Genomic DNA, 15,887 nt, shown 5'->3' on the forward strand with positions numbered 1-15,887 from the left:
AGTTCTGTGAATGATGTAACCCCTTTGGACTGCTCTCTCCACTCCCCTTGAAATGCTCCCATAGTGTCTTCAGTTTCCATTGAGGATTCAGCCATGGGATTGTGTAGCCTGGGCATATGTGCTCCTGCATCCTTCCCCGTTAGGAGAGTCTAAGCTTTAATATTTTATATATATATTTTTTGTAACTTGTGGTGTTTATGAGGTATTGCCAGTCATATGAGGTGTGATCTTAGCAGGGGATTTGGGAGAAAACCTCTAAGGAAGCCAATGTTTTCCTGGCTTAAAAGACTTCAGGAAGGAAGGGGACTAATTAGCCTCATACTGCTCAGGACAAAATGAGTTAAAGGTACTTAAGACACAATGAGTCTATCAGTCTTCTGATCTAATTAACTAGGAAGCCATCCTGCAGAACTGTGCTGGTTTGGAAGACTCTTAACATAAGAGAGTGAGTTCTACAAGTGAGGATTGTTAACTTCTTGGAATCTATGTACAGATGTTTATGTTTAGTTTTCGCAATAACTTATCTTTCAGAAGTGTAATTTTTGTTTATGTCGTACTTACTGCAAATACCCCACATGTTTTATCTTGTAAAGTTGTTTGCCTTGGTTTTAGGGTTGCCACCTATCTGTTTTTTTTTCCAGACTACTTGGAAATCAAACCAGTTTGTCCAGTAGGCCAGAAAACATTGTACAAACTATGGTATTCTATTTCAAAATAGTAACAGGCTAATGGAGTTTGTTAAATCGGCAGATTCACTATGCAACAACTAGGCACATCAGGAAAAGAGGATGTTCCTCCTCCCCCTTACATACCTATGATGTCACAAAATGGGGGGAAGCGGGTGGGGAGAGTGGAGGAGATGGGAAGGATTATGTGTGGTGCAAGGGGTGTGGTTTTGATCCGGTTTTGGCCCTAATGAAAGGTGGCAGCCCTACATGGATTAATGTGGTAAAGGTAATTGTTTTGCAGACGCAAGTATTGCAGGCATATTTAGTGCTGTTGATCAGATTTATGCAGATTTGCAACTGGTGGAAACTAAACTTGTTTTTCATTTCTAATTTTCCTTTGCAGAAAGAATTTCCTGTTCCAGAACAGTTCAAGACAGTATGGGATGGATCCCGACTGGTTACTGAAGCCGCAGAGATTGTTGGATAATATAATGTGCTTGTCATTGCTGCTTGTGATTAAGGCAATCAGCTACAACTCAGTGACAATGGTTAAAACTACTGTAGTGGAGTGTCAGGCAGTATCATTGTATATTATAATGTAGGGGGGGGGGTGCAGTGAATTGCCTGACTGGCATATGTTCAGATGTTGATGCCTTATCGGTTTGTATTACTCCTACGTCAGTAGATTTCTCATCATGCTAGTTTAAGGTTGAATCACACAGATAAGGTAAACAAAAGTTTGTTAAAATGGTACAGTTCGTGGCCATTAAAAAAATTGCACAAATAACCAGACTCACTTCACCGTACCTACCCATCTAATTAAATTTTTTTTGTTAATTTGCTTTTGTAAATGAGATCCATGTACTGCATATATGTTTTTATTCCATACTTTAATTATAAGAAGTTTTCAAGGCACTGAAGCATTTGTTTTATATGTTAATTTAGACAACACTTGGTAGGTATTTCAAACCTAGATGGCAGTTGCATGTTTTAGTAGCACTAAATACTATGCTGCCTGACACAGATTAGTATACTAACATTTATTGCATGTTGTTTGCCATAGTTAAAGGCAAAAGAATACTTACTACTCAGAGCAATTCACAAAACAAATATTATTGCACTGTAGAATATACAATGTATTTTACCTCAGTATGTAGTTGATAAACACATATCTCTTAATATTAATTGATTTTTATAAAAAGTAGGGCTGTTTGCATTTAAAAGAGTTGATGCCAACTTCAGGTTTATCAGGTAGTAGTTAAGTTACCGATTGTGTGAAAATTCAGATGTGTCATTGACCTAATGATGGAGAAAGTTGCTAGCTGCAATCACTGTTTTCAGAATACTTAATTCTTTTTTAAATCTTTGTTGATCATTTTATTTGAAAAAAAGAAGTGTTTGCTGCACCCCTCCCCCCACCCCACCCCCCTCGACTCATGAACTAGACCAAAGTCAAGTTGCTACTCTGAGTTTCCTACACAGTCACCTCCTGGTCTGCAGTTATAATTCCTTTTTTCATGCTATTTGTGATAAACTTTTCAGCATACTTTACTCTTTATGTACTGGGAGTTTCTCTGCACACTGTTTGAACAGCACACACAGAAACCTGGGCAGATTACTGGTGAGCACCAGATTGTCACAGGTGTTTACATTCATATGCTCATTCTGAATGTTATGCCACCATTCATGGCAGTACTTAACAATGTACTTTCTCATTTTTCATATCTGTGTTTTCCAAATTACCGAGTTTTGACTTTTGTCAGAGAATCTTTTGGAGGAGGGATTGATGCTCGTGTTAGGTACTAGACAATCTTTAATTTAGCTTTTTTATTTTCAAAAATATGCAGGAGAACTGAACAAATAGCACTGACTTCTAAAGCATTTTGCACTTGATAGCTGTTAGGATTTCCTTTTCTGATATCCCTAGCTTGACATACCTCTAAAATGTGTCCAACTACTATCAGTAGGGGCATATGAGCCCCATGAAATTGCATGTCTTGATTTCACATTCTGCTCTTCAAGCCCAGGCATAGCACCAGTGCTTCCCAATTCTTCAAGGTCTACTTTGCTATCTCATATATCAGTGTTCCCCATCCCACTCACTCCCTGCCTCTATATCCCCATTATCCAAGTTGACTGTAGTGGCACAATGTCACTATACAGATTGCTGTTGTGCAAATACACAAAACTGAAATGTGACCTGTACTGGAAAAGTATTTTCTCAGATAATTAATGCAGCCCTCCCCCCACCCCCATATCACATATCAGAACAACCATGAATGGAGACTTCTGGTACACTTGTCATATTTACATGGATGTGGTAGACGTGTAATAATACAAGAGAATGTACGGTTCAGTGATAACATGTATTTCTCAGCATCTTTGAAGCTGGTAAGCTATATCTAACAGGAGTAAAGCATCCATTTCTAGTATATATATATATATATATATATATATATATATATATATATATATATATATATATATATATATATATATAGTGGCACAGTCACAAACAAGTGGTAACCACAATGTGTACCATTCAGCTTCCTACAAGTAATACACACCACCCTCAGCTTTTCAGCAAAGAGGAAAAACAAAAGATTTCTTAGTTTAACCTGTAGCAAGCTGAAGTGCCTTTCTGTACTGCCATTTCAAAAGTCAGAAACTCTTGACTGTGCTCCCTAATGCTTTTGTCCTGTGGCAGCTGCTCCCTTCACCCTCACCCTTGCTCCATTACTGATGTCCACCTTCTTTGATATCTAAATCCTTAAGGCAGCAACATTCTAGTACTAGTATTAGTTGCATCGTCATACCTCTGTTCAGCTAACTAATAAGACATTTCCCAACACAAATTTTACATGTGGAGTGCAGGTCCGACAGAGAGATATAGACCAGGCACCACTCTTAAAAAATGTTCAGGAAAATGAATGTGCTAGAAAATTTCTTTAGTTACAGTTGTTGCCTTCTCATGGAGGTGAGGTTAAGGGAATCCTGTCTGATCAAAGTCTTTCATGACCAGAGCAACCCAGAAACTACAGTGGACAGCAAGGATGTGGTTTCAGACACTAAGATTCCTTCAAATGCTGAAGACTTTTTCTGTACACGCCACAAAAGTCCCTTCAGCTGGGGTGAAAAGTGTCTCTGCCTGAGGACTTGTCTGCTCTATTAGATGTTTTGCTTCCACCAGATCTTCTGGTATGAGTTTCAGAAGTGAACTACAAGTAAATATCTTGATTGTTAGGTATATTGTTTTAGGGAGGTGTCCTACACCGCATTGCATTTAAGTTGCACCTGGTCATGACCTATCTCAAGCTCTTCAGTGTGGGTCTCAGTTATTCTGTGGGCATGGTGCATGTTTCTGGCATATATGCACATCATGACCTTCTGCAGAGCAGAACTGTGGCCTAGTACTAGGTACTTGAACAGCTGAATTTCATAAGGATGATTTGCATCTTTGCCCTTCTTTTTAAGAAGACATCATCTCCATGATGCATGAGATTCTTGACTGACAGGTTTACCTATCCTATTCAAACCAGTTGATTCACTTACTCGGCAGTTCATCCTTTAGAAGTTACAGTTCTTAATAGCCGTCACCTCTGTCCAGAGTTGCTGGCCTTACATGTAGAGACCTGTTTGGTCTTTTATATAGATCGGTTGTGCTTTAGAACTACTACAAGGTTCAACCAAAAGAAATTTGCAAATTGTCCAGAGAGAGAGAGAAAGATTTTCTCAGTCAGTTCATTGTTTTTCCTATTAAAAATGTCTGTTTTTGTTTACATTGCTGTAGTTAAGTTGGGGCCTCGGTGGCTAAACAAGCTCTAAGTGCACTGATACTGCATTGCCTTTTGCCACCAGATGCCTAACTGCCCATTAGAAATGCTGCCACTCCATGGGAGTGAGACACTGTTTCAGTCCCTGCATTCAAAAATCTCTGTTGTGGACATTTGTGCCACAACTTCTTGGTTATCTGTTCAGACGTCAGCAGGCATTATTACTTGGACCTTAAGTCCAAGAATGAGGCCTGCTGTAGCACCTTGTTACCTCAGGACTTGACCTGAGCCATTGCCTTTTGGACTTCCAGCTGTGTCAACCTCCAATGGATGTCTAATTATTTTGCTTGGGAATCTACTCAACAGTTGCCCATAGAACAGAGCCTTTAAATTTTGATATTGCAGGTATTTACGTGCAGTTTATCTACAAGAATGCCCTTACTAATTATCCCCTCAGTGCCCCTGAATCTGAACTTTCTCTCTATCCAGAATGTGAATGTGAATTTTGCTGGAAAAGTGCATACTCATATATGTTTTCATTCTTTTTGTATGTTCTAACTGTGGAGCACACTTAGTGAGCTCTCTGTCCTACCTTGACATGTGCTGCCATAGTTTATGCCACAAAGACATTAGGAGGCACACCCACACATATGCACTTAAGCTTGGATGCTGAAGAAATTTCAGGACTGTGGTTAGGCGAGAATATTAAAAGATGAAATCCCAACAGTCACCCACTGCAGAGGACATTAAAAGTATGTAAATTCGAATAGTTACCCACTGCAGAGGTCCTTAAAAATATGTATTTGTTGCATACCACCCCTTCATCATTAGACCATTTCTTATCCTTTCCAGTGGAAAAGAAAAGTAGAGAGAGGGAAAGTATGTTCTTTTTAATTGTGTTTCAAGAAATATGATGTTTCTGAAGTGCACACATTTAGTTATTGTACAAGAGAAAAAAATATCAGCAGGCTTAAGCAGACTTGTTATGGGAGGTTTTTGCATGTAAAGTATGACAAAAATTACTTTCCAAGAATTTGAGGGAAAATTGCACTCTTCTAGAAAAGTACAAAACAAAAAGCAGTAGCATTAATATAGCACATGAAACATGCACATAAGATGCATGCACACATATATATGTACTTACCTTTATAGATATGCTTGTGGATATAGTATGGTTAATATGCCCATCTTATAGGAAAATAGTGAGGTAGGTCATTGCCATAGCTCTGATTTTGGTATTAAAACTTTTCTGTGCGCAGCAAGCAAGCAGCTGTAGCTTAATCACAGACTGCCCAACATTCTGGGAGTACATTGTCCCAAATTCAGAAGTGATATGAGGTACACGTCACACACATTTACACTGCGTAGCAGTCTAATTAATAATAAGACCTTATTGCCCAATTTTGATACTTTGATGTAGTGTTCCTTTCTAGAAAAAGCTCTCACAAATTGCTAGCTTAGTCCCACCACTGCATAGTGCTTTGGGGAAACAGCCCCCCCAGACTCAAAAAAAGAAAGAAAGAAAACAGTTGCTACTAAAATTACTTCTTGTGTTTTCTGTATGCAGTGTAAATTTTTCAGTGTTAATGGACTTTATATGCACAGTTTCTACAGCTGCTGACTGTCCTTTTTAACGGCTTGCTTTGAAGGCCGTGAAGCAACTTACATATTGAAAATTACATCAATGTCTTCATTCATAGTGGCACTTTTTTTTAGAAATTTTGTTGATATAAGTTCTGAAAAAGTTTGTCCCACTTGAAAGAGGAGACTGTGAATTTGGGGATGTTTTATGCAGTTGATTAGAAAATTGAAATTGTGTAATCTGTGCTTCAGTGCAGTTTAACATTATCTGATTGCTAAAATACTGTGTTTTATAGAACTGTGAATCCTGAAGAAAGGAAAGTATTCAGAACATATATAAATGTATATATAAATATCTCTATATATGTTTTGCTCAGTATTTAGTGATAAAGTGGATTTTTTCTTTCTGTGTATTGAACTGTTACATTCTAGTAGATAACGTCTGTTGAAATTATGACCCCCCCCCCATCACACATTTGCGAAATCCAAAATTGTGGCTGCCTACAATGCGGTTGGTGTAATGGTTAAGGTGTTTACCTTACAGCTGCAAGATGCAGGATTTGATTCTCGTGTGGAATAATTGGATAGGCTTAAAATGGCCCAAAAGGGCAGTTAGCCTAATACTAATCCATGAACCTATGAACCAGTTGTTTGGAAACTAAACTACAAATTAAACAAAAATAAACTTATTTCAAAACTTGCTATTATAGTGTTAAATCATTCACACGCACACACATACACACACACACACACACACACACACACACACACACACACACACACACACACACACACACACACACACACACACACACACACAGTTTTACTGCTGCTCCTAAAAAAGAATTCTACCAGTGTCGGATTTGATAGATAATGTTTAAAAATTACAATTCATTTAATTAAAGACAGCAACAACTGAGGCATTCTCCTTGCACAGTACAGACACTGAAGAACAGAAACACAGGAAACTCGGGTAAACTTCGTCTGTTCTTTAAAATTTCAGATACTGTTTGCATGTGGCAGGATGTTTGTCACAGGAGTTGTCACTGAATCCCTTTATTAAATGCATATGGTTTTAAAAAAATATGCATTCTTTGTATTGTCTTTCTTTGACAGGACGCAGATAAACTTGTTTATGTGCTTGCTGCACATAGTGTAGTGTATTCAAGTACACTAAGGGAGCAGTCAAACATACCATGGCAGAAAATATTGAATTTAAATTGAAGGTTGCCTGGGCAAATCACCCCCATACTGGAGAGTTTGTGTATTCCACATACTCCTGTTTGGAATGTATGCAATCCAGCAGCTTGTGATGTTACAGGATTTTCTAAAACTGATTTTGTGATATAACTGCCTTAATTTAAGTGAATAAAAGTATGTACACTTGTGCTGTTAGAGTAAGACTGACACAAGTTATGAATTAAAATAATTTTGGCATTGCTTCCTTGATCCATATTGATAAAACATTGTGTTAGTTTATTAGTTGCTAAACACTGGGTAGATGCAAGTGCTGTCTAAATTGTGTTTGGCTGACATCTGTTTAGTCAACAACATTTAGACAGGTGTGCAGGATCACACAATTTTCAGGGATGGGGAATATGCCCTTTCCCCAATACTGCGTGATCTCAGTTAGTATAGTTAATAGATAACTATATATATATATATATATATATATATATATATATATATCAGCAATGTTTTTGTTAATTTTTTTTTTATTTTCAGTATTGTACGCAGCGAGGTTGTTTCTCAGTGCATGTATAGCAGCATGTAAACATTTCTGATATTTTGCAGTCGACGTTGGAATGTTGATCTTTGGGTGTTTTGAGGAAAGTTAGTACTTGTATATATTGGTTTAGTACCCACAGAATTTAGTGTTCACATTAGTCTGTCTGTGGAGAGTTGAGTTATCAGTACCTATTTTTATGCAGTCAGCTGTGGAGGGTGAAAATAAACCAAAGGACTGCCAGCAGATTTCTGAGGTATGCACTGAGCACAGCACAGGTCAGGCACATGATGCTGCCATGTCCTTCCATCCCCAGAAAGATATGCCCGAGTTATGACTCTGGTCTTGTAAGTAAAGATCTGGATGGTCCAAAAATGTTTTTCACCCTGAGTTTTGGAACACAATTTGAGACCAGATCCCTTCTTGGTCCACTCAGACATGAACAAACATGACAGCATGAGTTTGTACTCCTGTGTGATAGTGCTATTTTGACAGTGGGCCATAAAGTAGGTCAGCCCTAAGACAGTTGTTTGCATGCAGCAGAAGTGAATATGCTTGTGGACTTTGTCAGTCACAGCTCTAACCCTCACCTTGAGTTGAAAATAAGGAAATATTGCCTTCTGACAGTTGAGCACCCAGACATCAACCTCCGGAGAATATTGTCCTCCCCTTTTCTGATTGGTTCAGCAGGGTAAGGGCAAGATGTGTTCTGTGGGTTATGACACAGAAATTTTCTCTATCTTTCTGCCATTCCCTCCATTTTCTCAGCTAAAAGCAAAATTCGGAGAAGAAATCCATACCTTGTCAGCATTACCTTTTGGTAGCTGAGAAGGCTGCGGTTTCACATCCTTGAGCTCATGGCAGTACAAGAAACTGTCCCAGTACAACCTAAGGAAGACCCTTCTTAACTGAGGGAATGTCTGGTAATTTGCTACTCATGCAGATTCTGTTTCCATTGAATGTCCAAATGTTTAAAGCCATCTGGTACATTTCCTTTCATCACAGTTATCTGACTGATTGTAATAGGTCATCCTATGGCTGGAGAGGTATTCAGTGCCACTTCAGTCAGTTGTCTTGTAAGAGATCTTCAGCTCTATCAGGTTTGACTGTATCTCAGTTATCCTGCAGTCAAGGCACATGCTTTTATGACTTTCTAAATGTTATGCCCTTGGGGAGGACAGAACTCTGTGGCCCAGCACTAGCTGCTGAAACACCAACATTTGAAGAACCTACTCATCCTTGAGACCTGAACTTCACAGTTGGCAGGCATGCCTGACTTCAGCTTCAACTAGCTAGTTCAGTGGAAAACTGTTTCTGGTGCCCATCAACTCTGTTTTTCAGGATGTAGGAGTTGCTAGCCCTGTCTTTACAGAAACTTGTTTGGTCTTTCATAAACATTTGGTATCCCTTAGGAATAACCCACATTTTCTCCTGGAGGTGGTGTCACACGTATCCTTAAACCAAGTACATTCATTACTCTCATCAAAGGAATCCAGGGGCAGTAATCCCTGCATACCTTGGATGTTCATTGGAAGCTCAAATGTTGCTTGAAAGCAGTGCATGAGTTCAGCCCAGGTTATTTTATGGATAAGAAAGGTCTTTCAAGTGGAATCTCCAAGTCTGTTTGCTAACAGCATTGATTTTTACCATCAGGTGGTAACCATTAGAAAATAGTGCCGTCAGAAGCCACTCAACCAGATGCATGGTGGCTGCCAATGCTTGCTTCAAAAATGCGTCCTTTGTTGACATTTGTGCCATATCCATTTTGCTAGTCTGTTTACACCTTCACCAGGCATTATTAATTGGGTGTTAATTCACAATTAGGCTTCCTTTGGCACTTTGTGCTTCAGAACTTGACCTTCTGATTCTTTGTTATGTTTAGATTTACTCCTGTTCCAGCCTTACAGTGAGGTTTGAATTGTTACTGCCTGGAGTATTTTCCAACATTTATCCATGGCAGAAGACCTTTGAAGTCATCTACATAACAAATAGGTGCTCACTATATCAGTTGATCAGTGAATGAACCCTTCTACATTTGGTGCTTATTATCCCCCCCAATGTCTGGGCAGCCTCTTTATACAACTACTGGCAACTGATTTTCTTGTATGTCAGCAATTATATGATTTTATATTCTTGTGTTTTATTTCTCTTTCAGATTGTTTGATAAGTGCATGAGAGCTGAACTATGGTATATAGGTGGAAGGTACACCACCCTAGTGTGTGATACATGATGTCATAATGTACACCATCTGAAAGCTGTGGTACGAGTGAGCACTAGACAGAATTCTAAATTTTGCCAGGATGGAGATTATTTGTTTCAACAATGGAAAAACATTCCCAATTTATACTTGTGCAGATCTAAAGTTCTACTACATATGTTGTCAGTTGTGTTTACCATAGTGTGCAGTAAAAGTCTCAGTGTTTTATTTTGTTAATTTGACAAAAGTCTGCAGAATGAATTTCAGTTACTGCTGTACTTTATGAAGATGTGTTCAGTTTAGATAATTGCATTAACAGTTTTCCTTTTATAATTTGCACTAGTAATGTACACAGTCCTTGCTCATTATTTATTAATTGCATCTTTAATGAGAAATGCATGTAATTTTATGCATTTATTGTCTTTATAAGAAGAAATTCAAAGGCCTTCTTATTATCTTTATTGCCTTCACATTAACCAACAGTTGAATCATTGTACTAACTCTGGGAATGATTAGGCACAGCCTATATCAGGTTAATAACACCAGGATTATTAACTTTGTGTTTCCAGATGATTGCAGCTTTCTGATGTATGAGCATTCATCACAGCAAACAATGTAAAATGATTTATAGTTATACAAAAATGTTTCATATGTATGTGGGGAAAATGTCGATCTGTACAGCTGAAGTAGTGTGTGTATAACAAAATGATTTGACTGCCTGATACCCACATTGTTTTGTAGTTGATAACATACTGGTGTCTTAACATTAAAAGTAATCCACATTAAAAACGGCAATCGTTGCAGTGTGTTCCTTTCTATGTATTTTGTTGAGAATTTTGAGATTTTAAAGAATGATGAAACCCCATAAGAGTGGTGACAGTTTCTGGCTGATTAGAAGTAAACCAGCTCAGAAAGTTTTTCTTTCACTAATTTGTCTTATTACCGTAATAGTGTCACAGCTCCTGTTTAGCAGTTTGAGTACTATGGGATGTATATTTTGGTACAGAATGATGGAAAGTAAGGACAAGGCTAAAAAGTACGAATGTCAGTAATACTGTATGAAATCATTCACCGTAGTAAAAGGCACGAATGTCAGTAATGCTGTATGAAATCATTCACCATAGCAAAAAGTCCAAAAACCAAACAATGGGAGTCTTCAAATAATAAAAACAGTCCATAGGTTTATTGAGAAATCGGTAAGCGCTTTCGCAGTAGAGCTTCTTTAGACCAAGTACAAACAAAAGGGATTCACACTATATATACACATATTATCAAAGCTTTCTCCAATCAGGGGCTGCTCCAGATAATTAATAAATTAACAAGTTGCAAGCACTTAATTGAATCCTTCATCTAAAACCAATGAATATTCATTCATTCAAATACTAGAGCAGGCAAATGAACAATTCTAAAAACACATGCAAAAAATAGTAAATAAAAATGCATACAAGACTAAAACCTGTCGAATAACAAAAATAAAAATGTATATAATGAATTATATATTACATTATATATAGTTACCACGTTCTTAAATAAACAACACTATATAAAAGACAAATACAAAAACACAAATAAATATATGGACATATGAATATATATGCAAAAATATATGTACGAAAATCATATATGCACAAAAAATCATTTATGTAACCTTCTTTTCTTTAATAAAGGTTTAATAGACGCCCTCTCATTTAAGCCTTTTCCTCTGTCAGCACGAAGTTTAACAATCCAACAGGTTTCTCTATGCTCAGTGTGTGTCAGAATGTTACCTTCTCTGACACTGGGATGAATAATCTCAATAACTCTAAAATTAAAAATATGAGTGTTGCCCTGTTCTAACACATGCTTCGAGAGTGCATTATGTAGGGAGCCTTTTCTAATATGATATATGTGCTCCCTCATTCTATCACAGAGCACCCTGTTGGTTTTACCAACATACAAAGAACTACAGGTAATGCACTCTGCTAAGTAAACAACATGAGAGGTCATGCAGTTCGCTTCTGCTTTAAAAAAAGAACTCTTTTCGAAGGTCTGGGTGATAAAAAACATTAAATGTATTAATAAACATGCAAAAATTGCAGGTGCCACATGGCATAGTATGCTCCATAACAGAGGTCGTGTTAACAAGACTCCTGTCATAACACAAAAGCCTCCTTAAATTTTTATGATTCTTAAATCTAAACTTGGGCATATCGCCCACGATCCTAGCGATCTCATCATCAACTTGTAAAATGATTTAATTAATGATTAGATTTAATCATAAAAATTTAAGGAGGCTTTTGTGTTATGACAGGAGTTTTGTTAACACGACCTCTGTTATGGGGCATACTATGCCATGTGGCACCTGCAATTTTTCCATGTTTATTAATACATCTGTTTTTTATCACCCAGACCTTCGAAAAGAGTTCCTTTTTAAAGCAGAAGCGAACTGCATGACCCCTCATGTTGTTTACTTAGCAGAGTGCATAGCCTGTAGTTCTTTTTATGTTGGTAAAACCAACAGGGTGCTCCGTGATAGAATGAGGGAGCACATATATCATATTAGAAAAGGCTCCCTACATAATGCACTCTCGAAGCATGTGTTAGAACAGGGCAACACTCATATTTTTAATTTTAGAGTTATTGAGATTATTCATCATTCTGACACACTGAGCATAGAGAAACCTGTTGGATTGTTATACTTCGTGCTGACAGAGGAAAAGGCTTAAATGAGAGGGCTTCTATTAAACCTTTATTAAAGAAAAGAAGGTTACATAAATGATTTTTGTGCATATATGATATATGATTTTCGTACGTATATTTTTGCATATATATTCACATGTCCATATATTTATTTGTGTTTTTGCATTTGTCATTTATATAGTGTTGTTTATTTAAGAGCATAAGTATATATAATGTAATATATAATTCATTATATACATTTTTATTTTTGTTTTTGTTATTAGACAAGTTTTAGCCTTGTATGCATTTTTATTTACTATTTTTTGCATGTGTTTTTTTAGTATTGTTCATTTGCCTGCTCTACTATTCGAATGAATGAATATTCATTGGTTTTAGATGAAGGATTCAATTACGTGCTTGCAACTTGTTAATTTATTAATTATCTGGAACAGCCCCTGATTGGAGAAAGCTTTGATAATATGTGCATATATAGTGTGAATCCCTTTTGTTTGTACTTGGTCTGAAGAAGCTCTACTGCGAAAGCACTTACCGATTTCTCAGTAAACCCGTGGATTGTTTTTATTATTTGATGACTCCCATTGTTTGGTTTTTGGACTTTTTGCTATGGTGAATGATTTCATACAGCATTACTGACATTCGTGCCTTTTGCTATGGTGAATGATTTCATACAGCATTACTGACATCCGTGCTTCTTGCCTTTGGTCTGGACTCTGCCTGGTTCGTTCCGTTGCTTGTCTTCATATTGTATTTTTGTTAGTTACTTTTCAGCAACGGAAGATTTACCTCTCGGGCTGCTGGTTATAGTTATTGCTGTAAGGCTAAAAAGTAGTTATAGAACGTCATGAGTGCCAAGCATATATTTTTTTTTTATTTAGTAAAGTTTTTATTGGATATGATACCTTGTTAAACCCACTTCACACCTGCTACTACATATTTTGTATCCTTGCTGTTGAATTACAAAAATGACAGGGATTGGAAATCTTGTTGTGATTCAGGAAAAAAAAAAGCTGTTCTCTCTGCTTGCTCCATAGATATTTATAGCAAATTGACATTTTTTAAAAAGCCATTAAAAAGGTGTTTAAGTGTAAGTTTGCATGGTACAAGACTGAGCAACTTCTGAAAACCTTACAAATGTATTATTACTTCATGATATAGAATTGGATAATTGTTATTGAATATACTTGCATACAATATCATCATCATCAACCCCTTTTTTCTTATTTTCTACATGGGGTTGGGGTGTCATGCCAGCTGTTGCCATTTCTCTCAATTCAGTGCCACTCTCCTACCTTCTTTGACAGTCATGCCTGTCTGTCACAGGTCTTCTTTTCAATTCATCCATCTCTTTGCTTGACATCCTCTTTCCTGTTGCCTTCTTTCCTGGATATTTTGCTCAGACCAATGTATTCTGTTGTCTTTGACCTTCTCTGCAGTTGGAGCTGTTTGGGCTTCTGTTCTGATGTTGTGATTTCTTCATCTGTCACGTGTGCATCGTATGACCCATCTCAGGCATTTCATCTCCATCACATCTAGCATTCTCATCTGCTGTGCATTCACTCCCTAGGTTTATGTACCACACAATAGTACTGCTCTCACCACTGTTTTGTACACCTTACTTTTTAGATTCTTTGGCATTCTTCTGTCACACACTACCCTTGGCACTCTATGCCAGTTGACTGCAGCCCTTTTAATTCTAGCTTTGACCTCCTCATTCAGACTTCCCTTTTCCTCAACACTCTCTACCAGAAACTTGAAGCTGTTAGATTGTTCATTGTTTCCCTTCAGTCACAGTGTTCAGTTTTTTGCTGATTTTTCCCCCATTTGCTGCTATGACAACTGTCTTAATTATTCAGTTTCATCCAGTGTGCCTTCAGTTTTGTATTCAATTCCCTTATTATTTGCTGAAGTTCTTATTTACTGTCTGCTTGTAATATCACATACTGCTGTACTGTCTCCTCTGAATTTTTTGCTAATGTAGTGTACCACCAGTATGAACAACAGTGGGCTCTGAGCCGAGCCCTAATGCACACCCACTGGGACCCTCTCTCTGAGTCCAGACACTGTTCTTGTCATTGGGTCCTTGTACATAGACTGCACTAATTCTGTCAGTGTTTCTGGGACTTCAGACTATTGCAGGACTGTCAAATCAGCTTTCTTGGGACCTTGTCATATGCTTTTTCCAAGTCTAGAAATGCCCAGTTGGACTGTCCGCATCTCTAGCTTCTTCTCAAGTACAGCTATCTTTCTCACTGCAAACATCTAGTTGATTATGCTGCATCTTAATCGAAATCCAGACTGCTCATTTCCTAGCTTACTTTCTGCTACTCTACTTATTCATTTATCAGTTACCCTCTTCAGCACCTTAATGCACTGTAACAGGAGATTGATACCTATATACTCCTCACATTTGTGAATGTCCCCTTTGTTCCTGTACACTGACACTAGAATGCTTATTCTCCAGTCATCTGGGATACACCTTTCTCTCTGTATTTCTGTTAGTACCCACTGGAACAATTTCTCCCCAACTTCCCCAACATCTTGATTGTATCTTCCATGACTCCATCTTAGCCTGCTGCTTTTCCTGACTTCAGTTTCATTAGTACTGTTCTTATTACTACTATGTTGGGCTCTTCTTTCTCTTTCATTGTAGGCAGTATCCAGGGTAGTACAGCTTCTGTGGGGGTGTCTTAATTCAGAAGCTGCTGGAAGTATGGGAAGTATGCCTACTATATGACTTTGATGTTATGTGGACTGGTGAGCAGGTTGTTGCTGGCATCCCTTGTGCAAAGCATCTGATGACTATCTTCTTTTTCTTTCTGTCTTTTCCTTACAACCTGACAGTTTATTTGTGCCATCTGCTGAGTCACTTTCCAAAAGCTGGTAGAGTGACAGTTTCCAAGATGGCTGCACATTGAGTAGCAGCTTAATTCTAGCTCTTCCATTTTGAAAACAGAAACTTAAGAGACAGCCAGTGAACCTGGATTTCTGGGTAAATTTCAGTATCTGGCTAGTAAGTGCACTCCTGGATGCCAGGAAAAAATACAAAAGACCTGAAGGAAAATCAGCTACAAAAGGTGAAGAAAAAAACACCGACTTAGAATAATACTGTAGCTGTTCAGCAAAAAGCAGTACAAGCTCCAGACATGACTTCCAGTAACCTAGAGGAAAGTGTATGACAACTGCTCACAGACCCGACTAAAATAAATGAGATACTGATGGAGTATATCAACTCAAAATATAAAAGACTGGAACAAATGGAAGA

The 15,887-nt window shown here is 37.7% G+C and overlaps 1 protein-coding gene across 1 annotated transcript in view; it reads left to right on the forward strand.

Annotated features, from left to right (window-relative positions):
* The window catches only part of LOC122796955 (adenylyl cyclase-associated protein 2-like), a 750,428-nt gene extending 739,687 nt beyond the window's left edge, over nt 1-10,741 (forward strand). The window contains exon 10 of the mRNA XM_044065728.1: nt 1,072-10,741. Within this exon, the coding sequence (XP_043921663.1) occupies nt 1,072-1,155 (84 nt within the window). The 3' untranslated portion in view covers nt 1,156-10,741. The remainder of the gene's footprint in view (nt 1-1,071) is intronic.
* The last annotated feature ends 5,146 nt before the right edge of the window (nt 10,742-15,887 follow it).

This window comes from Protopterus annectens, chromosome 3.part0 (genome assembly GCF_019279795.1).
Source record: "Protopterus annectens isolate FY-2018-M chromosome 3.part0, PAN1.0, whole genome shotgun sequence".
Classification (NCBI taxonomy): domain Eukaryota; kingdom Metazoa; phylum Chordata; order Ceratodontiformes; family Protopteridae; genus Protopterus; species Protopterus annectens.